This window comes from Delphinapterus leucas, unplaced genomic scaffold (genome assembly GCF_059928025.1).
Source record: "Delphinapterus leucas isolate spDelLeu-1000000601 "Yukka" unplaced genomic scaffold, BTC_Dleu_Yukka2 spDelLeu_asBTCV2_sq25, whole genome shotgun sequence".
Taxonomy (NCBI): domain Eukaryota; kingdom Metazoa; phylum Chordata; class Mammalia; order Artiodactyla; family Monodontidae; genus Delphinapterus; species Delphinapterus leucas.
The window spans coordinates 13,680,853-13,706,003 of record NW_028322234.1 but is presented as its reverse complement, the minus strand read 5'-3'; the positions used below and the strand labels follow the sequence as shown (position 1 = coordinate 13,706,003).

Sequence of the window (25,151 nt, the reverse complement as noted above, 5' to 3'; positions counted from 1 at the left end):
TCAGGACCTGGGACAACTGCAGAGGGCGGGAAAACCAGTGAGGGGGTGTGTGGCAGAGATGGGACAGTGGCCAGGGTTGGGCAGAGAGACGGAAGTGGGTTCCCAGACATGAAGGAGCGGAGAGCCATGGCCTCGACAACTGATAGAGAATGAGGAGAGCGGGTTGTGGCAGCAAACTGTCAAATGCCGTGGTTAATTCTCCAGCTCTTCCCGTTTCTCTGCACCAGCCTCAGGGCCTTTGCACCTGCTGTTTCTTCTGACCAGAATGCTCTTACCCCCAGATACCCAAATGCCCCGCTGCCCCTCTTTCCAGGTCTTTGCCTATCATCTCGGTGATGCCTTCCCTGACTATTTAAAACTACAACCCTTCCACCCGAAACCCCATCCTTCTACCCTGTGTGACTTTTTTCCCCGCAGCACTTATCAGCTTGTAACTGACTCTGCAAGTTATGTGATTACATTTATACATTATTGTTTGTCTCCTCTGGGCCCCATTACCATCTCCACAAAAGCAAGGCTCTTGGTCTGTTAATGATGGACCCCCTCTGGGGGCCTAGAACCGTGTCTGGCACACTAAAAGTGCCATATGAGTGATGACTTATAGCTCTACTTTCCCTGGGGGCAGGCAGAGGGACTACACCTGTTTCTTTTTTTTTCTTTTTTTGGCCGTGCCAACCGGCTTGCGAGATCTCAGTTTCCTTACCGGGGACTGAACCCAAGCCCTACAATGAAAGCCCGGAGTCCTAACCACTAGGCCACCAGGGAATCCCCTACACCTGTTTCTTATGATATCCAGTGCCTGGCACAGAGAAAGGAGTAAAAGGCAGCATCGACCCCGCGGGCACCTGCTCAGTCCCTTCTCCGCGCCCTCACAGGTGGCGCTGCGTCCCGCGATGGCCGCGGGAGCCCTCCTGCCGTGCCCAATGTCCTGGCTGGAATTCCTCAAGGCCTCGCACTTTGCGCTGGGGCCCGACCCGCGGCTGCACGTGGACGCCAAGCAGTCCGCGTCGCACCGGGACTTTCCCGCCTACCGGAACGTTACCCGTGGGCTGCTGTGCCAGCCGCCGCCCCGCGCGTCCCTCTTCCAACAGGACGCGCGCTGGAACGGCCAGGAGCTCCTGTCGCAGACGCACTGCGCGTATGCGCCCGCGTCACCGCTGCTGTCAAGGGAGCGGGAGCGGGAACTGGCACGGGAGCGCACGCTCGCCATGCAGGCCAGCAACCTGCACGAGCACTCGGACTCCCGCGCCCGCACCGGCCTCTCCCCCGCGCGCGCCCACTGCGGCAGGCCGGCGCTTCCGGAGCGCGCCAGCGAGCAGATCCGCGGCGCGCGCCTCATCTTCGACCGCGACTCGGTGCCGTCCCGCGACCGAGCCAAGCTGCCCATCCCGCCCAGCGCGCACCAGGAGTTCTTCTCGCTCCACAGTTGCCCGAAGCTCCGCGAGCCCTCCTGCCACTTCGGTGAGCGCGCGTCCGGGCACCCTAGGCAATTTACCCAACACAATGGTTCTCATGGCGAGCGGGGATTCTGTGCCCAGCCCAGCGGACATTTGGCAATGCCTGGGGATCATATTTTGGTCTTCACGACTGGGCGTGGGGGTGGGGGGAGAAGGCGGTACCATCAGGGAGCGGCTGGAGGCCAGGGATGCTGCTAAACATCCTACCACGCACAGGAGAGCTTTCCACAGTAAAGAATTATCCAGCCCCAAATGTCAATAGTGCAGAGGCTGAGACACACTGGAAGCTCCTTGAGCCTCAGTTTCTGCATCCACACAATAGGCATGTCTCCCGAATCTCTCCAGGGTGCTGTGCGGTGGCCCGAAGTCATGAATGCTGGTTTGGGGTCAGACAAATCTGCTAAGTGTCCCCCACCATCACCCCAGCCCTGCGACCTTAGTAGTTGTGTGACTCTGAGCAAGTCGATCTCTCCCAGACTCAGTTCACTCACCTGCAAAGTGGGTGCAACAACAGGGCCCCACTTTATAGTTACTGGTGAAGCCGAAAGAGCCCCGAGTGCAGAATATGCCTGTCAAATACTGAGCACTCAACAAAGGGTCGCTGTCATTCATATGATTTTCCAGTTCTGTGATACAGAGGACCTTCTGGTAGACATCACTAGTCAGAGACCCTCCAAGCTGGGTTCACGGATTGTCAGTTGGCTTTGACTCCACCTGGTTCTGAATTTCTATTATTTCTGGCAGGTTATTTGACCTCTCCGAGCTTCAAGGAGGCTTCAGGTGGGGGGGGGGATAATATCGGCCCCCCAAGTGAGGTGCAAAGCACTTAACCTAGGTACTGGGCTCAAAACTTGGTAGAGCTATTCTTGTTGTCATTATTATTATTATTATTATTATTTTTGGCCACACCGCGCAGCTTGCGGGATCTCAGTTCCCCGACCAGGGATTGAACCCCGGGTCACAGCAGTGAAAGCCCAGAATCCTAACCACTAGGCCACCAAGGAACGCCCTTGTTCTCATTATTTTTTATTATTTTTGGAGTGGGAGCACAGGAGACAGGATGACAGCACCTCCTACCAGAGACAGTTCCAGGCCCTTCCAGGCCCACTTGCCTTGACGTGTAAGAGGGTAAATTGAGGCTGGGCTGGTGCTGCTGGCGACGGGGGGAGCAGAGGTGGGCGCTGGGTGGTCTTGCCCTTCCCACCCCTGTCCTCCCACAGGCCTCCTCCAGCATAGAACTGGGAGACTTCAAGATTGGCTATGGGCCCATGTGTGCAGAGCAGAAACAAGCCTACAGGCCCCAGGTTCTGCCCCCAGACAGGTACAAAGGGACCATGGCCTACTACTAAGATGGGGCAAACGGCTCTCAACGACATGTGGGATGTGTCACCTAAGGCTCTAGGGCCAACGCTGTGCCTTTGAATTCTCCATCACCCACAGGCAAGACCCACTATTATGCCGCACTTCCCACGATTAGCACCCCACAGCTCGGCCATTAGAAAGCCTGTCCCTCTCTCCTTTTTCCTGGGAGTTGCATGGGCCCAGATCAGATGGGTCCTCCTTCTCCCACCTCCTTATCTGCAGGTATGACAAGGCCCAGGCCTCAGCCCACATCCACGGTGTGAATATTCGACCTGGAGATGGCCTCTTCCATGACAGGACCACCAAGGGTGAACACTTCTATACCCGGGAGCCAGGTGAGAGCCTGCTGCCTGCCCTGCCCCTCGCTCCCACAGCAGCCTCTCAGAGCTGCTCAGGACCTACTCTGCCACTGGCAGAGCCTTTTTTTCTTCACCACGACCAGACTCCGGAGTCGCACATCCTGGAGGGAAATGGGTGCCCTGGTCCGGGCAGCCTCACCACCTCCACGCACTTCTTCCACGGCCAGGTCAGCAGGAAGGGGAAGAAGGCAGCAGGGCTCGTCAGGGAAAAGGGCTTCCCAAGCAGAGTGAATAATAGCAAGTGCAAAGGCCCTGAGGTGGGAGGGAGCTTGACATGCGTGCGGGCATCTCCTGGATCTGTTTGTGTGAAGTAGGGTGAGTCGCTTAACCACTCCAAACCTCAGTGGCTCTGCCTGTAAATTGAGATAACAGTACCAACTCCCAGCGCCATCACGTGGGACCCAGAGAGAGTGTGAGCCGTCCAAGGTCTCACAGCGCCCACTTCTGCCCTCCGTCCTGGCCATGGGACATCCCTGACACCGGGAGCTTCCCAGATGCCATGTGGTCCTACAGCCGCTGCCCGCGACCAAGCCACCCAGCCGCCACATGCCTCATGAGAAATTGCAGAGTCACATAACCCTAGGGGAGCCGTCGCTGCTCGGACAGTTCTTCCAGACCTCCATGGGCACAGACTATTTACCCCCTGGGATGCAGAAGCCGCCGAAAGCGCTCAACCTCCACTTGCTGCAGAGCAACCTGCCCCAGGGCACAGGCGGTGAGCGCGGGACCCACCTCGGAAGCCCCACAGCCCTTGGCACAGCTGTGGTCCCGCCCCCGGCCAATCCCACCCCGCCCCCTGCCCGAGTCTGGCTCCGCCTCCTGAAGGGCTAGATCCCACCCCATGAGCCAAGATTACCAACTCTGACCCTGAACAACCCCACTCCTTCGTGATCGTGACTCCCAACTCCCCCCCACACACCCCGTCATGGCCCCACCGCTGCATGACTCCGCCCCTCTGGTCTGGCCCCGCCCCTCTCCATATCCGCCCTCTCCTGACTCTTACCCCTCCTCTTCTGGGACACTCTGGCTCCGCCCCATGACCAGCTAGCCTATTCTTCCGGCCCACCCCTCCCCCCCAGCCCCCGACCCTCGCTAGTCTACCCTTGCCCCGCCCCTGGCGTCCTCAGCCCTATCCTGGCTGCCCCATCCTCCCTGCCTCATAATCCATCCTCCTCCCCTGACAACTTCAGCACTAGCCCAGGCGTCACCCTTGAACCCTTACCCCATCCTTAGTCTCCCATGTCCCTTCCCCCTGGGCCCTGCCTTTCCTCCCTCAGCCCCTCAGCTCAGCCACCCCTCCCAAACCTCCAGAAACAGATTTTTTAACCATGAACCAGAAGATGCTGAAGCCACACAGAACAGCTCCAGCCTCCATGACTGAGGAGATGCTACAGTGGGTGAGAGAGGGGGAAGGGGTATCTCTCTAACCAGGTAACCCCCGAAATCAGTGTAGAGTTATCTCAGGAAAACTATAGCATCAACTCAGACTCAGAGTTACTGTCAAGTCCGCTCAGGGTCACTCTAGGGTCACCCCAGGCTCAGGGTCATCTTAATGTCATCCCAGTCCCAGGTCATCTCTAGCTCAGCCCCAGGGTCATGTCAGGGTCAGCTTCGTATCACCAGCCACAGTTATACTCCAAGCCAGGGGTTAGCTCAGAGTCACCTACAGTTAACCCAGCCCTGGGGTCATTCCAGGGGCCCACCTGCTTTCTCTCCAGCTTCTCATCCAGCTCCTGGGTCAGCCCAACCTGGGGTTCCCTTTTGCCCACCTCCCCAGGACCCAATCATCAGCCAAACTGCGCTGAGCCCTTCCCCACTCTTTGATGTTCCCAAGGTGGTGCAGGAACTACAGGGTGGCCAGGGTGGGCCAGCCATCCTCCAGGCTGCCCTGCCAGGCTCCCCACCCTGACTCCACAGTGCAAGTATAGCCACTTGGAGCCCCCGCTGGGTAGACAGCGCTTCTTCTCAACCCTAAACAAGGATGAGTTTGCTTTCAAGTACCAGGGCCCAGGAGTGCTGAGATGGGACGACCTCCAGGAGAGTCATGTGCCCCTGAGCTCCCCTCGCCAGTGGGGCTGTGGGGCTGGGAAGGTGGACCCTCGGGCCCCCCAGACCCCTACCTACCCATGCCGCAGCCAGCAATAAACACCACTTTGGCAACATCCCACCACTTTCCATCAGTCAGCCGCGAAAGAGGATAGGGTGCCTGTGGGGTTGGTGAGAGAACGTACGGGAGAGAATGACTCCATGGAGAAGCCCTGAATTTCCGCAGACCCTGGGTGTCATCCCACTCTGGGCAGGGAGGCCATCTCAGTTTGTGCAAAAGCTTGGTGGTCTGACGCTTGTAAGGTGTTCAGGTGATACCACAAGTTCTTTCTTTCTTTCTTTTATTCTTTTTTTTTGGCTGTGCCACAGGGCTTGTGGGATCTTACTTCCTCAACCAGGGATTGAACCCAGGTCCATGTCAGTGAAAGCGCTGAGTCTTAACCACTGGACCGCGAGGGAATTCTCGCTGCCAAAAGTTCTGAATGGTGTGGGAGGATGGAGTTACAGTGTTGAACGGAGGCAGCGTGGTGAGAGGTTGAGAATGTAGGCTCCTGGGGCTGAATGGACAGAGTGCAAATCCTGACTCCTCCATGTCCTGGAAAGTAGTCTTGGGCAAGTCATTTGACCCCTCTGAGCCTCTATTTGCTCATCTGTAAAATGGCGATAAACAATAGCTCTCTCTCATTAGATTGTTGTAAATGAGAAATGTACACACTGGTGAGTGTGCGTGGCTGGGGGTCAAGAAGGGAGAGCTTCCTTTCCAAGGATGAAGGTAAGGAGGGTCTAGGATGGAGCTCAATCATTGAGAGACTGGGTGAGGCTCAGAGGGGAGCATGAAAGGGTGGACATGCTGAGAATGGCCCAGCAATGTCCCCCCCTATTGTGAGCAGATGCTGGAAGCTGAATGGTTGGTGCACTAGCTGGCTGGGCAGCTGGCCCCCAGATCACAGCTGGGTCCAGGGGCATATCAACAAAAGTCATCAGCATGTGTTCAGGCCCAAGGGGGTAGGTGTTCAGCCAGAGACAGAATGAAAAGGGTGGAAAGGAGGAGTATGGGGTGGAGCCTTGAAGCTGGTAAGTATGTCAAGGACATCAAGTATGTCAAGGACTAGTACCTTGGACAGCACCCCACCTTGAAAGTCTTGGGGTCTGATGAATCACCACCAAGAAGCCAGATCTGTCTGGGACGATAAGATGGGCCTTGGTGGCCGTGCCTGGGCCCTGCCTCTGCAGGCTGTTGAGAATCTGGTTTCAGGGAATGAACACGGTTCCCTGACCCTGTAGACAGACCTTTAAAGACCAAGGCCCCCAATCCAATGGGCCACTAAGAGCCAACCTCAAGCCTGGCCCGGAGACCTTTCCCCATGGGCAGCAATCCTGTGAGACCAGCTTGTCACTTCCACAGGAAGGAGAGGAGTCCAGTTTGGGGTCCCACGGGGACAAGATGGACCTTTCGGCTGCAGTCATGGTATCCATGTCGACCATGAGAGGGTCTGCTAGAGGCAGAACACCTCTTCTGCTTGCTTCCACTAATGATGTAGATGACACTCGTCTGAATTACCTCATGATAAAACAAGCTTTCTCAATCTCGGCACTATTGACATTCTGGATAGGATCATTCTTTGCGGTTGGAGGCTGTCTTGTGCATTGTAGGATGCTTGGCATCATCCCTGAACTCTACCCGCTACATGCCAGTAGCACATTCCTTCTCCCCCGCCCAGTTGTGACAACCAAAATTGTCTCCAGACATTGCCAAATGTCGCTTGGGGGAAAAAGTCGCCCCTGGTTGAGAACCACTGCAATAAACCCATCCTACAATGATTCCTAGGATAAAATTAGGCTCTCCTGGTAAAGCCGGTCTGCTTGTTGACCAGACTACATGTACAAAAAGCTTTCCCTTTTTGCCTTGCCTGCCAGGAAGCTCAGAAAGCTTGCTTTGATTCCATGTAGCTCCAGTTGCAGGATTATGTGTACTCCTGCCTCGTTCTAGGAATGGTTTAAACAACCGAGACATCAGATGAGAAATAATGGGTAGGAGTTACAAGGAAGCAGATTTCAGCACAACTTGAAGCATTTTCTAACAATGGAACGGACCAGCCCCAGGATGGGTTGCCAGGAAAAAACAGAAACTTTACTCAAGATGTCTTCAGTACAGAAAGACACTACATTATGATGATTCTGGATGTATTCTATGGATTTATGTCTATCCCTCCTATATATCCCATTTACCCCCCAGAAAAGGCATTTCATATGAACTACAAAAACTAAAAAGACTTATGAAATAAGATGAGTAAAATAGGATTGAACATGGGAAAACAGATTAAATTTTAAAGGGAAACATTTTGTCAATGGTAATCATTGCTAAGCAGCAGACTTGTCTTTTTCTGTCCCTAGGCAAATGATTTCATGCTCTGACCCTCACTTTCCTCATCTGTAAAATGGGGATGGCAACAGTTCCTCCTTCATGGGGTGGTTACAAGGAGTAAATAAAATGTGCGTGTACCATTCTTTTATATATATATGAATTTATTTATTTATTTTATTTTGGCTGCGTTGGGTCTTCGTTGCTGCGTGCAGGCTTTCTCTAGTTGCAACGAGCGGGGGCTACTCTTCATTGCAGTGTGCAGGCTTCTCATTGCAGTGGCTTCTCTTGTGGAGCACGGGCTCTAGGCGCGTGGGCTTCAGTAGTTGTGACTCGCGGGCTCTAGAGCACAGGCTCAGTAGTTGTGGCGCAAGGGCTTAGTTGTTCCACGGCATGTGGGATCTTCCTGGACCAGGGCTCAAACCCGTGTCCCCTGCATTGGCAGGCGGATTCTTAACCACTGCACCAACAGGGAAGCCCGCATATACCATTCTTAAAACAGGGTCTCGCACTTGGATGCAGCTCAATAAACAGTGCCTAAATTTTGTTAATGTCTTGGGTACTTTTGTTGCAAGTGTCAGAAACCCAGCTGTATCTGCTCAAGCAGAAAGGGATTTTATTGACTTAGAAACAAGAAAGTCTGTAATTAGGTCTAACATCAAGCCTGCTAATTCCTCATCAGGCATGCTCTCTCCCTTGCCGCCTCTCAGTCCAAGCAGTGGCAAAAAACAAAAGCAAAAACAATACAAAACAAAACGCAAATCCTAATGATTAAAGCCCCAAAGGAAGGGGTGGAGGTCTTCCCCTCAACTCCTCACGTTAGAATTTAACAACCCTCTGACTGGCCCATTTGAGTCACATGCCCAGCTGTGAACCAATCACTGTGCCCAGAGGGATGGAATGCTGTGATTGGATGCCTGGGTGATTTGTTTCTCCAAACTTCACCAGGATCTTGGAGTCTGGAGCCCAGTCTTGCTGGATCCTGTCTCCTAGCAACAGACCTGTGCCTGCCCAGCCCCACAGCATGTATCTTGCCCCAGGTTACAATCTAGAGGGCAGAAAGACTCAGCCAATATGCTCTTCCCAATGAGGGTAATTGTGCCTAATAGACAGGCAGTGTTCAGTGTTCAATGCGTGAAAGGCTGAGGCATTAAGAGCCCACCGGATCTCTGATAATCCCAATCTTATCTCCCCATCTCAGTACTAACTTCCTCTTTTAGCTTGGGGCAGAGAATTCAGCCGTAGCAATCTCACAAAATTGAGCAGGTGCTAGACTCTGCTTTAAAAAGGTGCTCATAGAGGCTTCCCTGGTGGCGCAGTGGTTAAGAATCCGCCTGCCAATGCAGGGGACACGGGTTCGAGCCCTGGTCCGGGAAGATCCCACATGCCGCGGAGCAACTAAGCCCGTGCGCCACAACTACTGAGCCTGCGCTCTAAAGTCCGTGAGCCACAACTACTGAAGCCTGCACACCTAGAGCTCGTGCTCCGCAACAAGAGAAGCCACCGCAAGAGAAGCCCATGCACCGTGACAGAGTACTGCCCATGTGCAGCAATAAAGACCCAGTGTAGCCAACTAAATAAATATAAATAAATGTATAAAAAAAGGAAGACAGAGAGGTAGCTTGTGTCTATCTCATAAGACCTTGCCGAAGACTTCATGAAAGCTCCCACATATCCCAACATCCTGATATTTTCCTCCAAAGCCGCTCGAGCCACAGTCTCAGGTGACACACAGAGTGCGAAGATAAAACGGGCAATGATTTAATCGGCTATTTTTCTTCAACATAACAGATTTCTGGTGTCCTGAGCAAGGCCCTTCTACAGGGCTGCCACATATATCTGGGGAGGTTGTGCACTGCACAAATCTTGAAGGCCTATTCACTTTATAATGAATAGATATGTCAAGGTGGCCCTGGCCCTCTCCTTCACCTTTGTTCAGCCAATTTCACATTTTAAGTTATTTCCTTCAATACCCTTCCTTCCCTTTTCTGGAAATCATGTCTAAATTAGTCAAGACTGTCATGACTGCAAGAGACAGAAACCCACTAAACTAGCTCAAATACCCAGGAAATTTGTTGGCTGGAAAGACTGTGGGCTTCCGGCTTCAGGTACGGCTATGTCCAAGAGCTCAGCCAATATAGCTAGAGCTGTCTCTCTGTCTCTCACCTCTACATCCTGGTATAGATTGGCTTCAGTCTGCAGACTGTTCCTCCAGACAACTGAGGAAGGTGGGTGCAGGCAGAAGGAAGCCAATAAACAGCTCATGATCCCAAAGGAAGAAAGAGATTCTCCAACCTCATGACTTCGTCCCAGACCTCATTGTGGCCGGGGGGTGGGGTTCTTGGGTTGGTAAGTTTAGATCGCACGGTACTGGGGGGGGCACGGGTTAGACACGGGTCCATCTGGAGTAGTGGAGGGGGCTCCACAAAGGGAAAGTGAGGTGCTGAGAGACATACTGGGCAGACTGAAATGACAGCTGTCATTACAAGTATTATTTGTAATGGGATCATCCAGTAGGATGAAGAACAAGCGACATAATCCAATTGCAGTTTCAAGTCTCTCAGATCTGCTGCTGGCTTCTCCACAGAGAGCTGGAAAGCAGGTCTCAGGCCACAAGTTCAGCCCAGATCTAGAAGGTTCTGGAAGGAAGAGTGAAGTCTCCTGGAGGCCTGATTTGCACGCAAGGGTAGGTGTTGTCCAAATTCGTCAAAGACCATCAGAAGCACGCCTGTAGTCAAAAAAAATTTTTTTAACTTGCGCAGCAAGGAAGATCCCGTAGCAGGGAACCATGGGGCATCTCCAGAAGAGTTGGGGGACAGGAGGGCATCTTATAGGATTCAGGCTTGTGCTGGGTAATTTTAAGAAGAGGAGAGTAGAAGCAGCTCTAGCCTGGTGCTGTCAGCAAGCAGGGAGCAGATCAGCGACTGGGACTGGGTATTTTGGTGATTCTTATCTCAGAAGTGGGAGGATGGACATGCGGCCGTCATTGGGAAGAAGCGGCGGTCATCTGAGTTAGTTACTGGGGGGAGAGGAGGGGGTGTGTATTCATTTTTGTGGTTGCAGAGTGTCCTTGTGTCTATCTCGGCTCAGACGCGGTCACAGAGCGGCCTTGTGTGATCATTGTTTATATTCTGGGATCGTTGTTTATGTTCAGGGAAGAACATCTCACGGCCCAGCTGCCAGCTGCCGGGGCTGTGTTTCACTCCCTCCTCACAGGGATCTGTGTCTCCAGGTAAAGTCTGCCCAGAGTGCTTCCCAGATCTGGTCTAGGCTTCAGAGGGAGCATCAGGCACGGGGAGTCCACCAGTGACAGCGGTGCGTGACCAGGGAGAAGGAGGAAACACTCAGTATCCCCAACTCTTTTCCTTGGAGGAGGAGTCTTAGAGGGAAATGCTGGACTGAGCAAAGATACACAAGTTTGTAAATTCTCAGTGTCTTGACTATGCTGATGTGCGTGGCCAGTCTGCAAGACAGAGAGAGAATGTTCGGTGTTTCTTGAAACCAGAGAGAGTCAGAGACCTGGGCAGGAGGCAGAGACAGGGAGAGAGAAGAGGATAGAGACACAGAGGGACAGAGGCAGAAAAAGTGAAGGCAAGAGAGGCAAAGAGATTGAAATGGAGAGAGACATAGAAATAGAGGGACAGAGCGACAGAGAAGGAACAGAGAGAGGAAGAGGCGGAGAGGGATCGAGAGCGGCTGAGAGAGACGCAAAAGAGGAGAGGCCGCGGCGGGGACAGCGCGGGCGGGGCGCGGCGCAGACAAAGGCGCGGCCGCGCGGCCGGGTGGCCGGGCCGGGACAAAGGCTGGCCCGGGGGGAGGCGGGGGCAGCGATGGCGACGGCCGAGGCGGACGCGGGCGAACTACAAGTCCCAGCAGCTCCCGCTGCGGCCCTCGGCCGGCCCCTCTCGCTCCCTGGGAGCGCCTGGCGGGGCCGCAGGGCCGAGGGGGCCGCCGGCGGGGCTGGCGGGCGGGGGGCTTCCTGCGGGCCCTGGGGGCGCCGGCGGGCGCGGCGGGCCGGGCTGGGGCGAGGGGCGCCGGGTGAGTGTCCCCGTGAGCTGGTCGGGCGGGCGGCGGCCGCGATGGGGCGGGGGTGAGGGGGGCGGGCGGGCAGGGGGCCTCGGCGCGGGGCGCGGCCCTGGGCGACCTCTGTCCACCCCCTTCCCTCGCCTCGCGCGCCGCCAGCCCCGGCCCGGGAGAGCAGAGACGCCGGCGCGATGGGAGGGGGCCGCGCGACCCGCGGGCCTAGCGCGCCGGTTCCGCCGCTGCGGCCCCGGGGGAGGGCCTGGCCCGAGCTGGGCGCCGTCAATCGGGAGGTATGGGGGTGGGGGGAGAACCCCTCACTTGGGGTGGGGGCGGGAGTCCAGGACGCCCGCCTCCCCTGGAGGCGCTCCAGACCCCCCACCCCAGGAACCCAGAATTGGCCCCAGGTATTGTTCTCCTCACCCTTCAGCCTGGGGTAGGGAGTTCAGGAGGCCCATCTTCAAGAGGGGGATCCAGGGGTTCCCTCCCTCCCCCAGGACCCCAGTTATTGTTCCCCTCACTCTCCAGTCTTGGGGTCCAGAGTTCTGGAAGCCCCTTCCCCAGGAGGCGATCCAGGGTTCCACCTGCCCCCCAGGAACTCAGAGAAGGATCCCAGTTATTTCTCCTCCCAGCGTGCAGCTCAGAGATGGGAATTCAGGAGCGAATCTTAGGGTCCCCCTGCCCCCTGGGAATCCAGGAGGGGACTCAGCACTGTCCCCTGACCCTCCGTCGTGGAATTTAAGGAGGTGAACTAGGAACTCAGCCCTCTCTGTTTGCGTACCCACTCCCAGCTCTGGGGTTGTGGCTCGGGAGGTCCCCCTCCCCAGAAGGAGAGCCAAAGGTCCTCCCCTGTCTCCCAGGAATAGATCTATTTGTTGTTTTCTCCCCGAGGCCTAGCCATGTGGTGGGCATCACCTCCCCTTCAGGTAATCCTGATTTCCTCCTGCTCCCCTGAAGGGATCCCAGCTTGTTTCTCTGCCCCCCTCCCTACCTCTAGCCATGGAGCTAGAATTCAGGATCTTCCTTCCAGGAGGGGACCAGAGTTCCTGACGCCCATTCCCATACGTCGGTCGTGGGGTCAGTCACTCAGGAATCTCTCCTTCCTAGGAGCTGGCCCAGGGTCCCTCCAGTAACCCAAGAGGAGCCCCAGGTATTATTTTGCCCACCCCAGCTAGGGTTAGAATTCAGGATCTTCCATCTACTTGGGCAAACAGGTACACCGACACCTGTCCCTACCCTCCTGGCTGATGGATCCATGGGTCTCCCTGCTTCCTCCAGGGGTCCCACATATTATATCCCCGCACTCACTCTAGCTTTAGAAATCTGCATTCAGGATCTTCTATCTAAGATAGAATACAGGTGTTTGGACTCAGTCCTACCCCAGAATTGTAAGGTTTGGAATTCACGTTGTCTCTTCCCCAGGAAGCAAGCCAGGGGTCTTTCTGCGCTCCCCCAGTGAGGAGTATCAGTTGTTGTTTGCCCCCGCCCCACTTTTCCCCCAGATAGAGGCTTCAGAGGTCAGGATGCTTCTTCTCTAGGAGGTGAGCCAGGGGTCGCCCTCCCCACTAGGAACCCCCAAACATGCCACGCCCAACTATGGGACTGGAATTCAGGCCATGTACTTAGCAGAAAGCACGAGAACCCAGACACCTGCCCCTCTTCCCCATGAAGGGGCCATGGTCAAGGGGATAGGTATCTAGACTCTCTCTCCTCCACAGGACCCAAGCTGCCCACCAGAGGAGGAGCCCAGGATGGAGAGAGGGGCAGAGCCATGGAGCTGGGTACTGGAGACCTCTAGTGCTGGGTCCCACGACTTCTATCCAGGTGTGGGGCTGAGAAGGGAGTCCCCCCTTCCCCGTGTCCCACCAGGGTCCCTGTTCTCCCTGCCCTGGCAGGGGCGAGTGCAAAATCTCCCTGCAGTACAAGACAAGAGAATGATCCATGTGTGTGCCCCAGAGTGGGATCTGGGGCATGGTCTGCCCCCCTCTCCCTTCCCTGCTCAGGCTCCAAAAGAGACCCCCCAGTTCCCCAGAACCTACCTCCACTCACCTTCTGCCCTCACCCCGTAGATCCTGCCCCGGAAGCAGCCAGCACTTCCACACCCGGGATGCGGCGTTCCGTCCTAGTCAGGAACCCAGGCCACAAAGGCCCGAGGCCCAATTATGAAGAGCTTGACTCCGACTCAGAAGACCTAGACCCCAAGAGTGAAGAGCTGGACCCAGTTTCTGAAAACCCAGAGCCTGAGCCGGAAGACCTCAACACTGTCTCTGAAGATGTGGACCCCAGCTATGAAGAGCTGGAGCCTGTCTCCGAGGATCTGGATCCCGATGTGGAAGCTCCGAGCTCCATCTCGGGGATCCGTGACTCGGATCCCCAAGATCTCGACCCCATGTCTTCAAGTTTTGACGACCCAGACGTCATCGGCCCCGTCCCCCTGGTTCTCGACCCTAACAGCGACACCCTCAGTCCCGCTGCCACCCCAGACCTGGACCCCCTCTCGTCCGACCTCACTGCCACCCCCGAGGTCCTGGCCGCCGGCCCCGCGGTGCTCCCTGCACCTGCCAGCCCGCCCCGGCCCTTCTCCTGCCCGGATTGCGGGCGAGCCTTCCGCCGCAGCTCGGGTCTGAGCCAGCACCGCCGCACCCACAGCGGCGAGAAGCCTTACCGCTGCCCCGACTGCGGCAAGTCGTTCAGCCACGGCGCCACGCTGGCCCAGCACCGCGGCATCCACACGGGCGCGCGGCCTTACCAGTGCGCGGCGTGCGGCAAGGCCTTTGGCTGGCGCTCCACGCTGCTCAAGCACCGCAGCAGCCACAGCGGCGAGAAGCCGCACCACTGCCCTGTGTGCGGCAAAGCCTTCGGGCACGGTTCGCTGCTGGCACAGCACCTGCGCACGCACGGCGGCCCGCGGCCGCACAAGTGCCCGGTGTGCGCCAAGGGCTTCGGGCAGGGCTCGGCGCTGCTGAAGCACCTGCGCACGCACACGGGTGAGCGGCCGTACCCGTGCCCGCAGTGCGGCAAGGCCTTCGGCCAGAGCTCCGCGCTGCTGCAGCACCAGCGCACACACACGGCCGAGCGCCCCTACCGCTGTCCCCACTGCGGCAAGGCCTTCGGCCAGAGTTCCAACCTGCAGCATCACCTGCGCATCCATACCGGCGAGCGGCCCTACGCCTGCCCCCACTGCTCCAAGGCCTTTGGGCAGAGTTCGGCGCTGCTGCAGCACCTGCACGTGCATTCGGGCGAGCGCCCCTACCGCTGCCAGCTCTGCGGCAAGGCCTTCGGCCAAGCCTCCAGCCTCACCAAGCACAAGCGAGTGCATGAGGGCGCGGCCGCTGCAGCTGCTGCGGCCGCCGCCGGTTTGGGCCTCAGCCCCGCTTCGATGTTGAGGCCGGGGCAGGTCTCCCTTCTGGGTCCTGATGCTGTCTCTGTGCTGGGTTCAGGCCTGGGCCTCAGCCCCGGCCCCAGCTCTGGCCTTGACCCTAACCCTGGCTCTGCGCTGGGCTCCCCCCCCAATCCCAGCCCCAAACCCATCCCTGGCTCTGGATCTACCCCCACCCCTGATTCTGTCAAATCTTCTGACCCTGAGCCTGGGCACAATGCCAATTCCGACCTTGTGGCCAGCCCTGATCACAGATCTGGTCCCAGCCCCGACCCGGATCCCGTGCCCAGCCCTGACCCCAGCTCTGAGTCCCACCCTGACCCCGGCTCTCCCACCCATGACACTGTCGGCGCAGTCCTCCCTACCGGCGAGAGCCCCGAGTGGGTGCAGGAGCAAGGGGCACTGCTGGGGCCCGATGGCTGAAGGGCATGCTGGCACCCACAGGGGCCTGGGAAAGTTGTGTGTTGTGCAGTTAGTAAAATCCTCCCACTGCCTCCTGGCTCTGTGTTGTGGTTCTCCTGTTGCTGTTTTTCCTCTGATGCACAGCCTCTTCTTCTGGAGATGGGAGGGTATGGCCGGAGCCAAACATACAAATAGAACGTCAATGTCCTGGCTCCTCCCACAATACCCTCCAGGCTTCCTAGCTTCCCCCACAAGGGCTCACACTGGTCCATCCCAGCAGTTGCCACTCCCTGCTCCCCCAGACCTGGCCACCCCAGTCAGGGGCAGACTTATCCTGTGGGTGATCTAACTCCCTTCCTTTTGGAGTTGGCTTTCCCAGGAATGGTGGGATTTCTGGCATGTTGACCGTCTAGTAGGCTGATGGTAGAGGCTGATATGAAACCATGTGGGCGGCCCTGCCCCGTCTGCTCTCCTAACTTACCCCTTGCCCTTCAAAGCCCACATTGCAGGTACACCACGGGACAAAGGAGGTCACTCATTTATGCATCCAACAAACATCTGTTGATTGCTTGGGTCTCAGCAGGGAACAAGATAAGTATGGCCTTGGCCCTCACACAGCTCAGAGACCAAGTTTAGAAACATTTAAAAAGTAATTACAGAGTATGTTACATTCAACAAGAAGCATAACAAGACTTCTGATTTAGATGGCAGACAGCCTTCCCAAGGAAGGACGTTATAATCCCAATAACCTCTAATTTAATCATCAGTACTGTTTGCCCAGGCTTGTGCTATGCTCTAGCATTTTCTCATTTAATTCTCTCGGCAGCTCCATGAGGCAGGTAACTATGAATATTCCCATTTTGCAAATGAGGACGCTGAGGCACATGGAGTTCAAGGGACTTTTTGGAAGACCCAGAAGTGGTGGTTGGGAGCGCCCAGATTTAAACCCAAATTGTCTGCCCTCCAGAGCCTAAGTTCTTAACCTTTATGCTCTAGGGCAAGATTGTGCAAAGGCCCTGGGGCCGTTGAGAGATGAGCTAGGGGAGGAGTTAGGTGGGGCCAGAACAGAAGGCCCTGGTAGACTGAAGAGGGGAGTTTGCTTGTCATCCCAGGGAAATGGGAAGCTACCAACAGGTTCTGACTGATATGAATTATTTTTTGAAGATGCTTCTGGCTGCTGGATGGCGAGTGGAATGGAGGGGATCCGGAATGGGAGCCCAAGATCAGGGAGGTTGTTGCAGTGGTCCAGGCCATAGGGAATCTTGGGGGACTATGGGTTTATAGCCATAGGAGTGGGGAAAAGTGGTCCTATTTGCGATGTAATTAGGAAATGAAGTAGGATTTCATGACAGTTCGGATGGGGGGGGCTGAGAGTAACGCAGAGTTTCTGGGAGGATGGAGCGGGGCAGCCTTGAGATAGGATCATCATCCGACACCGCGGAGGGAAAGGGGTCAAACACTGGACATGGAAGTCAAGAGGTCAGCACTGGACGGGGGCAGGACGGAGCCAGGACAGAGCCAGCAGCCAGCCCATCCCCCAGCACATTTCCGCCCGTCGGCGCTAGGACCTTGGGACCGCCTAAGGGCAAGTCGCCAGCTGAGGCACGCATGCGTGCTGCTCGGGTAGGGGTCGTCGTGGCGCAGGGGGAGGGACCGGATCCCGTCACCTGCCTCCGGGCCGCGCTGGTCACGTGACTGGGGCTCGAGTCAGCTGACGCGGGAGGGTTTGAAGCTACACCGCGAGGGAGCGAGGCCGCAGTGACAGCAGCGGGTGTTTAGACGCAGGTTGCACCGCCGCGCCCGCCGGCGTTCGGCGCTCCCCTCCCCGGCATGGCAGTGCCCGTAGGCCCGCGCGGCTCAGGTGAGGGCGCGGGCGGCCCCGCAAGTCCCAGGACGCGTGCGGCGGACGGGCGGGCGGCTTCTCCGACCTGGGGCGGCGGAGCTCCCGGTTTCCCTTTCCTCAACTCTGATGCTGACCTCTCAGCGTCCCCTTGGCGTAGATATGGGCAGACGGCTCCTAGAACCTGGGCGGCCGGTGGGCATCAGCTTCTCCGACCTCGGAGTGGCGGGACTCCGACCGCCCTTCCTGAACCCAGGCTCTGCTCTGAGTACCTCAATTCAGACAGCTGGCGAATCGCCAGCTTTTCCGACTCAGGCGGCGAGGGTCCCAGGATTTGCATTCTGAGCCTAGATTCGGATTGTTCAGCTTTGCTGGAACTCCGACAGCGGGCCCCAGCTTCTCCAACCCGCACGTCAGATTCCCAGGCTTTCCTTCCACAAACCAGGAGGCAAATGTTCAGCTTCTCTAAACTTAGGCAGGAGCGCTGGGGGCGGGGTTGCCACCTTAAGCGCAGGCGCCTAACTCAATTTCAGATCTCCAAACGCAAGGAAGCTCAGTCGCCTCTCACAGGGCAGCATGGAGGAATGCCCTTTGTGTTGATCTTCCCTTCTTAAGCTAGCTGCAGACACCTGAAAGATGCCCTGGCTGGTAGAGTCTGGGATGGATTAGCTGTGATCCCAGCCAGGGAGGCAGCCTCCCTTCTGGCTTCCCATCCAGCTATCTTGTAAACAACCACGACAGCATCTGAGCTCCAAAGGGACCAGGGGCTGGCCCTCCCTGCCGGACAAGTTCTGACAGTGCCTACATTTCATCCTGGTGGCCATGCCAGGCAGGGGGCCAGCCAGACCCTGGAAGGAAGCGGGGTTCTCCCAGTGGGGATGGTGGGTTGTGTCCGGAACAGTTCAGGGCTGCTGTGACCAGCTATGACCCGAGCCGTTGCTGAAAACTTGGGTTTTCATCTTGGACTGGTCAGGATTGAAAGGAATAAGTGGTCCTTAGAGTAGCCTCTATTCAGGAGTTCCCTGGGGGTCCAGTGGTTAGGACTCAGCGCTTTCACTGTTGTGGCTCGGTTCAATCCCTGGTCGGGGAACTAAGATCCCACATGCCACACGGCACAGCCAAAAAAAACCAAAAACAAACCAAAAAAATAGAATAGGCTCTATTCATTGAGGAATTATTGAGACTCAGAGACCGAATGCTTTGTAAGTGTCAAATCCTTAGCTTCTTGGTGAGAGATTTTATTGTCCCATTTTGCAGATGAGGTAGCTGAGGCTCAGGGAAGCTGAGTGCCCTGGAGCAGGGGCAGGAATCAACTCAGGCCCTTTTGAGTGACTTGAAACCGCTGAGCCAGCACTGCTGCATATATCCCTAAAATGTTACGGATTTTCTGGTTTTCCTTAGATCTCTCAGAGTTCTTTCTTGGCTGGAGCTTGGGACCTGCCTCCCCTATTGGCAGGTGAACCTGCCTAGGCCTGGTCCCCACTGCCCTCTCCCATCCCACAGAGACTGAGCGCCTCCTGACACCCAAACCTGGGTATGGGACCCAGGTGGGGCCTTCCCCAGCCCCTTCCACCCCTCCAGAAGAGGAGGATCTCCGCCGTCGTCTCAAGTACTTCTTCATGAGCCCCTGTGATAAATTTCGGGCCAAGGGCCGCAAGCCCTTTAAGCTCGTGCTGCAGGTGGTGAAGATCCTGGTGGTCACAGTGCAGGTGAGACCTTCAGGGCCCCCACCCCCACCCCACAGAATGCCACCTGTGGTTGCTGTTTTCCTCGAAGGAGAATCTTGGAGTCAGAGCTTAGTCCTGACCCCACAGCCCCATATCATGATAGTGACAGTGGCGCTAATCCGTCAGGAAGCCCTCTCGGATCTGCACGGGAGCAGCTCCTTTAAGCTTCATAAATGCCCTCTGAGGTCCTAGCCACTGCTCTTGCCCCTTTCTATAGATAGGACAGCTGAGGCTCAGAGAGGTTAAGGGACTTGTCCAAAGTCACATAGCAGCTGAGCCTTGGAAGGTGGCACTCGGACCCTGGCAGTGTGATGCTGTGCTGACTCTCGAACATTCATCTGGTAAACATTTCATGAACATTAGTTGTTGCCACGAGTTCTATGAGTGGCCACTCTGTTCTGTGCCTTGGGGACGTATGGTGGTCATGCCCTCATGGGGTGGGCCTTCTCTTTACTCTGCCTCCGCTCATGCGCCGTGGGAGACCCCATGCCGGCAGTGCCAATCCTCCCCATCCCTCCCGCCAGCTCATCCTGTTTGGGCTCAGCAACCAGCTGGTGGTGACATTCCGGGAGGAGAACACCATCGCCTTCCGGCACCTCTTCCTGCTGGGCTACTCGGACGGGGCGGATGACACGTTTGCGGCCTACACCCGGGAGCAGCTGTACCAGTCCATCTTCCACGCCGTGGACCAGGTGTGGGCGACCAGGAGCAGGTGGGCAGGTGGGCCCGCCCGGGAGAACGGGCGGGGCTCACTGACCCTCCCCTCCTTTGCCCACAGTACCTGATGCTCCCCGACGTGTCCCTGGGTCGGTATGCTTACGTGCGGGGCGGGGGCGGGCCCTGGGCCAATGGCTCGGCCCTGGCCCTCTGCCAGTGCTACTACCACCGGGGCCATGTGGACCCAGCCAATGACACCTTTGACATCGACCCCATGGTCATCACTGGTGAGTGGGCCGGGCAGGGCTCAGCTGTCGGGATTTAAAAAAAAAAAAAAAAAAAAAAAAAAAAAAATCCCACTTTAGGGACTTCCCCAGCGGCCCAGTGACTAAGACTTTGCCTTCCAATGCAGGGGGTGCGGTTTCAATCCCTGGTGAGGGGGCTAAGATCCCACATGCCTGGCAGCCGGAAAAAACAAACAAACAAACAAACATAGAAGCAATGTTGTAACAAACTGAATAAAGACTTTAAAAATGGTCCACATCAAAAAAAAAAAAATCTTTAAAATCCACTTTGCATCCTGCCCATCCGCGAGATGGGGTGGTCACGATCGTTAATAATTTAATGATTAGCAGAATGCTTGGCACGCGGAAAGAGCTGAGTGTTATGTTTCACTATCATTCATTCCCTAAACATTTGGGGGCCCACTGAGCGCCAGGCACTAGGGTCTGTGTAGGGAGTGAGACAGACAGACCAGGCCTGACCCTAGGGGGAGACAGCAGGAACAAACGACAAATGTCGAAGTATGAAGGGGGAAGGAAAGCAGGGAAGGGGTCTGTCGGGGACTCTGGGGAGACCTGCCTGTGCCTCCCCTGTCCCCAGTGTCCCTTCCCTGACTCCCTGTCTTCAGACTGTATCCGGGTGGACCCTCCCGAGAGACCCCCTGTGCCCCCCAGTGATGAACTCTCCCTCTTGGATGGCAGCACCAGTTACAAGAACCTCACGCTCAAATTCCACAAGTATTGCCCCATCAAGGGGGCCGAGGAGGGGGGAGGCAGGACTCCAGGCATCTTCAGGGGTGGGGGTGGTGGGCGGGGCAGCCGCTTCCCCACAGGCGGGGGCAGGGGCGGGCCATGCTGATGCGGCCACGTGAGCACTTCCTCTGCCAGCTGCAGAGTCAGCGTGGGGCAGGAGTGCTGGCACTCCGGGGCAGGAGGGATGGGCAGAGCCCCCTCACCCTCACCCAAGCCTCCCCCCGCCCAGGCTGATCAACGTCACCATCCACTTCCAGCTGAAGACCATCAACCTCCAGAGCCTGATCAACAATGAAATCCCAGACTGCTACACCTTCAGCATCCTGGTGAGCCCGCAACGCCTGGGGTGTGGGGCGAGGGACCGGCCAGTGATGGGGTGGCATGGTGGCAGGGGACTTCTGAGTCCTGGAGCTGGGGACCCTCGGCCAAGGGCAGCGTGGGGGTGATGGGGGAGGCTGGGGCTGGAGAGACCATCCGTCCTGCGCCTCTGGGGGCCTAGGTCTGCTGAGGTTTACTCTGTCCCATCCCGTCCCGCCACACCCCTGCAGATCACATTTGACAATAAGGCACACAGTGGGCGTATCCCCATCAGCCTGGAGACCCAGGCCCACATCCAGGAGTGTAAGCACCCCAGCGTCTTCGGCCATGGTGAGCCCCCAAGCCCCCAACTAGCGCTGACCAGGGGCCCCAACCTGCCCAGGAATTCCCCAAGCCCCAGACCAGCACGGACCAAACTCCCGACTTACCCAGAGAAACCCATGAGCCTGATGACCAACCCAAACCCGCCCTGAAGCCGCCTCACTCCTGGCCCTGCCTTCGGCCCCTCCGCACAGGAGACAACAGCTTCCGGCTCCTCTTTGACGTGGTGGTGATCCTGACTTGTGCCTTCTCCTTCCTGCTGTGCGCCCGCTCGCTGCTGCGAGGCTTCCTGCTGCAGAGCGTGAGAGCCGCCCCCAGCCTTCCCCAGCTCTGGGACCGTCAAGGCCCGGGTGGCAAGCCTCCCATGTCCGGACCAGCCCTCACCCCGCCCACCTCCCCCTGCAGGAGTTTGTCAGGTTCATGTGGCGGCAGCGGGGACAGGTCATCAGCCTGTGGGAGCGGCTGGAATTTGTCAACGGCTGGTACATCCTGCTGGTCACCAGCGACGTGCTCACCATCTCAGGCACCATCATGAAGATTGGCATCGAAGCCAAGGTGGGTCCTGCCCACGCCCTGCCCCCGAGCCCCGGGGTCTCCTTCCAGACCCTGGACCCCTCTCCCACCCCTGCTGATGCCTGCCCGGGGCCCCATCCCCAGGGAAGGGCCAGGCTGGATGGGGTTGACGCTGCTTCTGCCCCTAGAACCTGGCAAGCTATGACGTCTGCAGCATCCTCCTGGGCACCTCGACGCTGCTCGTCTGGGTCGGTGTCATCCGCTACCTGACCTTCTTCCACAAGTACAACGTAAGCCTCCGACATGCAGGCGGGGCCCTCCCAGGGGCGGCCACACGTCCTTTAATTGCCACCCCCACCCCCAGATAAATTCGTACACGTATTGCCATCACCAGCCCCTGCAGATGACCTGCCAGGAGCCTCTTCCCCATACCTGCCCACACCAGGCACACCTGTCATTCCACCTGGGCAGGGGTCACATGAGCCTGCTCTTTCATACTCCTCCCCCGATCTGAGTCCAGCCAGGGGGTGCCCTCGGGCCTACTCAGCACCACCCTGCCTTGTCGATGGTCATCCCAGTTTCTGTGGTCACCCCATCATGCCCTTGGGCAGGCTTCACCCCATCTGCAGGCTCACGGCCCACCTGGCTTGTGGTCCCGCCCCCATTGCTGACACACACCCCCACCCTCCCCCGACCCCAACCCCCACCCCTCCGCAGATCCTTATTGCCACGCTGCGGGTGGCCCTGCCCAGCGTCATGCGCTTCTGCTGCTGTGTGGCCGTCATCTACCTGGGCTATTGCTTCTGCGGCTGGATTGTGTTGGGACCCTACCATGTGAAGGTAGGTGCTGGCCGGGACCTGTGGGTGGCGCTTGTGACCCACAGATGAGGGATCCTTGGCTCCCCATCTTACTTCCCAAGCCCCCTGACTCCTGGTCTATCTGTTGTTGACTTGGTGACACTGAATGACCCACCTTGACCCCTGGTTCCTTACCAGCAAGTTTGCAGCAGTTCTACCCACCATCCCCTCTGATCCCCGGTGACCCTAGCCTTGACTCTATGACGTTGTCATTATTCAGTGACCCCCCCCAAGTGGCTCTATCGTGACTACTGGTACTCTGTACGCTGTCCCCTCTGACCCCACAAAGCCCCCAACCCCGGCCCCCGGCCATGCCCACAACTCCCTCTGACCCCTGACCCCCCTGCCCGCCGGCAGTTCCGCTCGCTGTCCATGGTGTCCGAGTGCCTTTTCTCGCTCATCAACGGGGATGACATGTTCGTGACGTTCGCGGCGATGCAGGCGCAGCAGGGCCGCAGCAGCCTGGTCTGGCTGTTCTCCCAGCTCTACCTGTACTCCTTCGTCAGCCTGTTCATCTACATGGTGCTCAGCCTCTTCATCGCACTCATCACCGGCGCCTACGACACCATCAAGGTCAGCTGCCCGGCCGCCCGCCTTCCCCTGCCCCCCCGTGGGGCTGTGCATGCATGCGTCCGTGCACGGCCCCAGACTTGGGCTCTGAGTCCCTCGTGGTTGGCCACGGCGGGGTGCGCAGAGGAGGACCCAGGGGGAGAATGCGGGAGATGCTACGAGGCCAAAGGAGAGGGTGGCTCGGAATTGGGGGGCCCAGGAGGGACCCATGCCGTCCCGGTCACAGCTGCCACACTCTCAGTTTTATCAAGGTGTGGGGGCTCGGGCCAGGTAGGGTTCCTGCGTCTGCTTTCACCGACAGGGAAACTAAGCCATAGAATTTCAGTGACTCGCCCAAGGTCAGCTACCAAGCACATGGTGGAACCCAGCTCAACCTACGACTGTCTCATTCCAGAAGCCCCGCTCCCAACCCCTCTGTCCTGTGGGTCTGGGGAAGGGTGGTTGTCCTGCAGGCTGCAAGGGTCAGAGCAGAACATGGGCGCGGCAGGTAGACAGGATCTTTTAGCAAACACGTGTGACAGCCTACTGCGTGCCAAGCCTGGTGCTGGGTGCCAGGCATCTGAGGAAACATACATGGTCTGTCCAAGACTGATGGGCGGGATGAATGATGCACAAACGGGAGTATAACAGCCAGCTGATGAGAGGTGTAAAGGAAGTATGGAAGGTTACAGAGAGGCCCCTGCTTTAGACTCGTGTCGGGCTGAGTCCAGGAACGTTTCTAGAATGTGCTGTCCAATAGTAGTCTCTAGTATGAAAATGAAATACAATTCCAAATTCAGTTCCTCACTCACACCATCCACAGAGCAAGCGCCCAAAAGCCAATGTGGCTAGCAGCTACCAGATTTGGACAGCATAGGTGTCACACCTTTCCATCATCTCAGGAAGTTCTGGATCGATGAGACAGGAGCCCAAGAGAGAGCACCAGGGAGAAGGAACAGCCAAAGCAAAGACCTAGAGCCAGAAAGGACTTGGAGAGGAGATACTGGCCCTGTGAGGTTGGGAGAGATGAAGACAAGGCTAAAAGCCAGAACATTCACTGCTGCTGGGAATGCAGATGTCTGCACCCCGCCCGCTCGCCGCCCCCACAAGTGGGTGGTTGTCAGGCACCCAGATGGGGTCAGGCACGGCTCGAGGCGCTGGAGCCACAGCGGAGGGCACCAACTGACCAAGATTCAGGGTGTGCACACATTCAGTGGTCAGGGAATGTCTCCGGGTGAAGCAAACCACGAGGAACAGCAGGTGGAGGGCACAGCACGGTGCAGAGGCCCCGAGGTGGGAGCCTGGTTGGTCCACAAGGACCGGTGAGAAGATCCAGATGACTGGAGAGAAGGGGGGAGGAGGGGGAGGGGAGGGCGCATCTCAAGGGCCTCGGAAGTCAGAGGCCACTTTCATGCCGGGCCGCCGGGCACCTCTCCCCAGCATCCGGGCGGAGCGGGCGGAGAGGAGAGCGAGCTCCAGGCCTACATCGCGCAGTGCCAAGACAGCCCCACCTCCGGCAAATTCCGCCGTGGGAGCGGCTCCGTCTGCAGCTTCCTCTGCTGCTGCGGCAGGTTGGAGGCCGGGTTGGCTTGGGTTTGGGATTGGCTGGGGGAAGGGAAGCGGGCCTGAGGGAACTGATGCCTTCCGCCTCCGCTGACACCGACCCTCCTCCAGGGACGCTTCGGAGGAGCATTCGTTGCTGGTGAATTGACTCGGACCCGGACCGTCATAGGACATTAGCCCCCGGACTGCGGAGACCCATGCTTATTTATTTTAGCCTTCGCTTTTTAAGGACCGGCTCCTTGTCGCGCCCTGTGAGGGCCTGGGCTAGTCGGGTCGGACATTGGGGTGGGACAGGGACGGTTAGAGTGGGTGGTAAATAAACGGGAAAATTAACTTGCTCTCATTTCTATCGGGAGGGGTATTCCCTGGGCCAACTGGTCTCCG

At 57.4% G+C, this 25,151-nt stretch overlaps 3 protein-coding genes across 7 annotated transcripts; all 3 read left to right on the top strand.

Annotated features, from left to right (window-relative positions):
• The first annotated feature begins 820 nt into the window (after nucleotides 1-820).
• Nucleotides 821-11,320, top strand: SAXO5 (stabilizer of axonemal microtubules 5). Its single transcript, XM_089905546.1, has 8 exons — nucleotides 821-1,465; nucleotides 1,884-1,899; nucleotides 2,499-2,585; nucleotides 2,678-2,778; nucleotides 3,042-3,345; nucleotides 3,692-3,893; nucleotides 4,457-4,575; nucleotides 5,096-11,320. Exons 1-8 carry the CDS (start codon nucleotides 894-896, stop codon nucleotides 5,321-5,323), a joined length of 1,629 nt encoding a protein of 542 aa, XP_089761672.1. The 5' UTR covers nucleotides 821-893; the 3' UTR covers nucleotides 5,324-11,320.
• Nucleotides 11,321-11,416: 96 nt separating this feature from the next.
• ZNF358 (zinc finger protein 358) lies at nucleotides 11,417-15,479 on the top strand. Of its 2 annotated transcripts, XM_022557503.3 has the most exons (3): nucleotides 11,424-11,624; nucleotides 13,325-13,430; nucleotides 13,676-15,479. In XM_022557503.3, exons 2-3 carry the CDS (start codon nucleotides 13,358-13,360, stop codon nucleotides 15,406-15,408), a joined length of 1,806 nt encoding a protein of 601 aa, XP_022413211.1. In that variant the 5' UTR covers nucleotides 11,424-11,624; nucleotides 13,325-13,357; the 3' UTR covers nucleotides 15,409-15,479. The 2 variants fall into 2 exon arrangements, with proteins under 2 accessions (XP_089761671.1, XP_022413211.1); XM_089905545.1 differs by lacking the exon at nucleotides 13,325-13,430 and having other exon boundaries at nucleotides 11,417-11,624.
• Nucleotides 15,480-16,395: 916 nt separating this feature from the next.
• Nucleotides 16,396-25,118, top strand: MCOLN1 (mucolipin TRP cation channel 1). Of its 4 annotated transcripts, none has more exons than XM_022557176.3 (14): nucleotides 16,400-17,248; nucleotides 18,731-18,936; nucleotides 19,479-19,646; nucleotides 19,733-19,898; nucleotides 20,522-20,630; nucleotides 20,875-20,971; nucleotides 21,194-21,293; nucleotides 21,479-21,585; nucleotides 21,690-21,839; nucleotides 21,986-22,087; nucleotides 22,515-22,637; nucleotides 23,013-23,228; nucleotides 24,645-24,775; nucleotides 24,879-25,118. In XM_022557176.3, the coding sequence occupies exons 1-14, from the start codon at nucleotides 17,218-17,220 to the stop codon at nucleotides 24,913-24,915; spliced, it is 1,743 nt and encodes a 580-aa protein (XP_022412884.1). In that variant the 5' UTR covers nucleotides 16,400-17,217; the 3' UTR covers nucleotides 24,916-25,118. The 4 variants fall into 4 exon arrangements, with proteins under 4 accessions (XP_089761668.1, XP_089761670.1, XP_022412884.1 ...); XM_089905543.1 differs by having other exon boundaries at nucleotides 16,401-17,248; nucleotides 18,629-18,936; XM_089905542.1 differs by lacking the exons at nucleotides 24,645-24,775; nucleotides 24,879-25,118 and adding an exon at nucleotides 24,028-24,616 and having other exon boundaries at nucleotides 16,396-17,248.
• Nucleotides 25,119-25,151: the final 33 nt, after the last annotated feature.

Coding starts and splice junctions, on each gene's coding strand:
- SAXO5 (XM_089905546.1), top strand. CDS start 894: ATGGCCGCGGGAGCCCTCCTGCCGTGCCCAATGTCCTGGCTGGAATTC. Junction 2,586..2,677: donor TTGCCTTGACGTGTAAGAGG/GTAAATTGAGGC, acceptor GTCCTCCCACAG/GCCTCCTCCAGCATAGAACT. Junction 3,346..3,691: donor CGCACTTCTTCCACGGCCAG/GTCAGCAGGAAG, acceptor GTGGTCCTACAG/CCGCTGCCCGCGACCAAGCC.
- ZNF358 (XM_089905545.1), top strand. CDS start 11,417: ATGGCGACGGCCGAGGCGGACGCGGGCGAACTACAAGTCCCAGCAGCT. Junction 11,625..13,675: donor GCTGGGGCGAGGGGCGCCGG/GTGAGTGTCCCC, acceptor CTCACCCCGTAG/ATCCTGCCCCGGAAGCAGCC.
- MCOLN1 (XM_022557176.3), top strand. CDS start 17,218: ATGGCAGTGCCCGTAGGCCCGCGCGGCTCAG. Junction 19,647..19,732: donor TCTTCCACGCCGTGGACCAG/GTGTGGGCGACC, acceptor CTTTGCCCACAG/TACCTGATGCTCCCCGACGT. Junction 21,586..21,689: donor GAGGCTTCCTGCTGCAGAGC/GTGAGAGCCGCC, acceptor CTCCCCCTGCAG/GAGTTTGTCAGGTTCATGTG.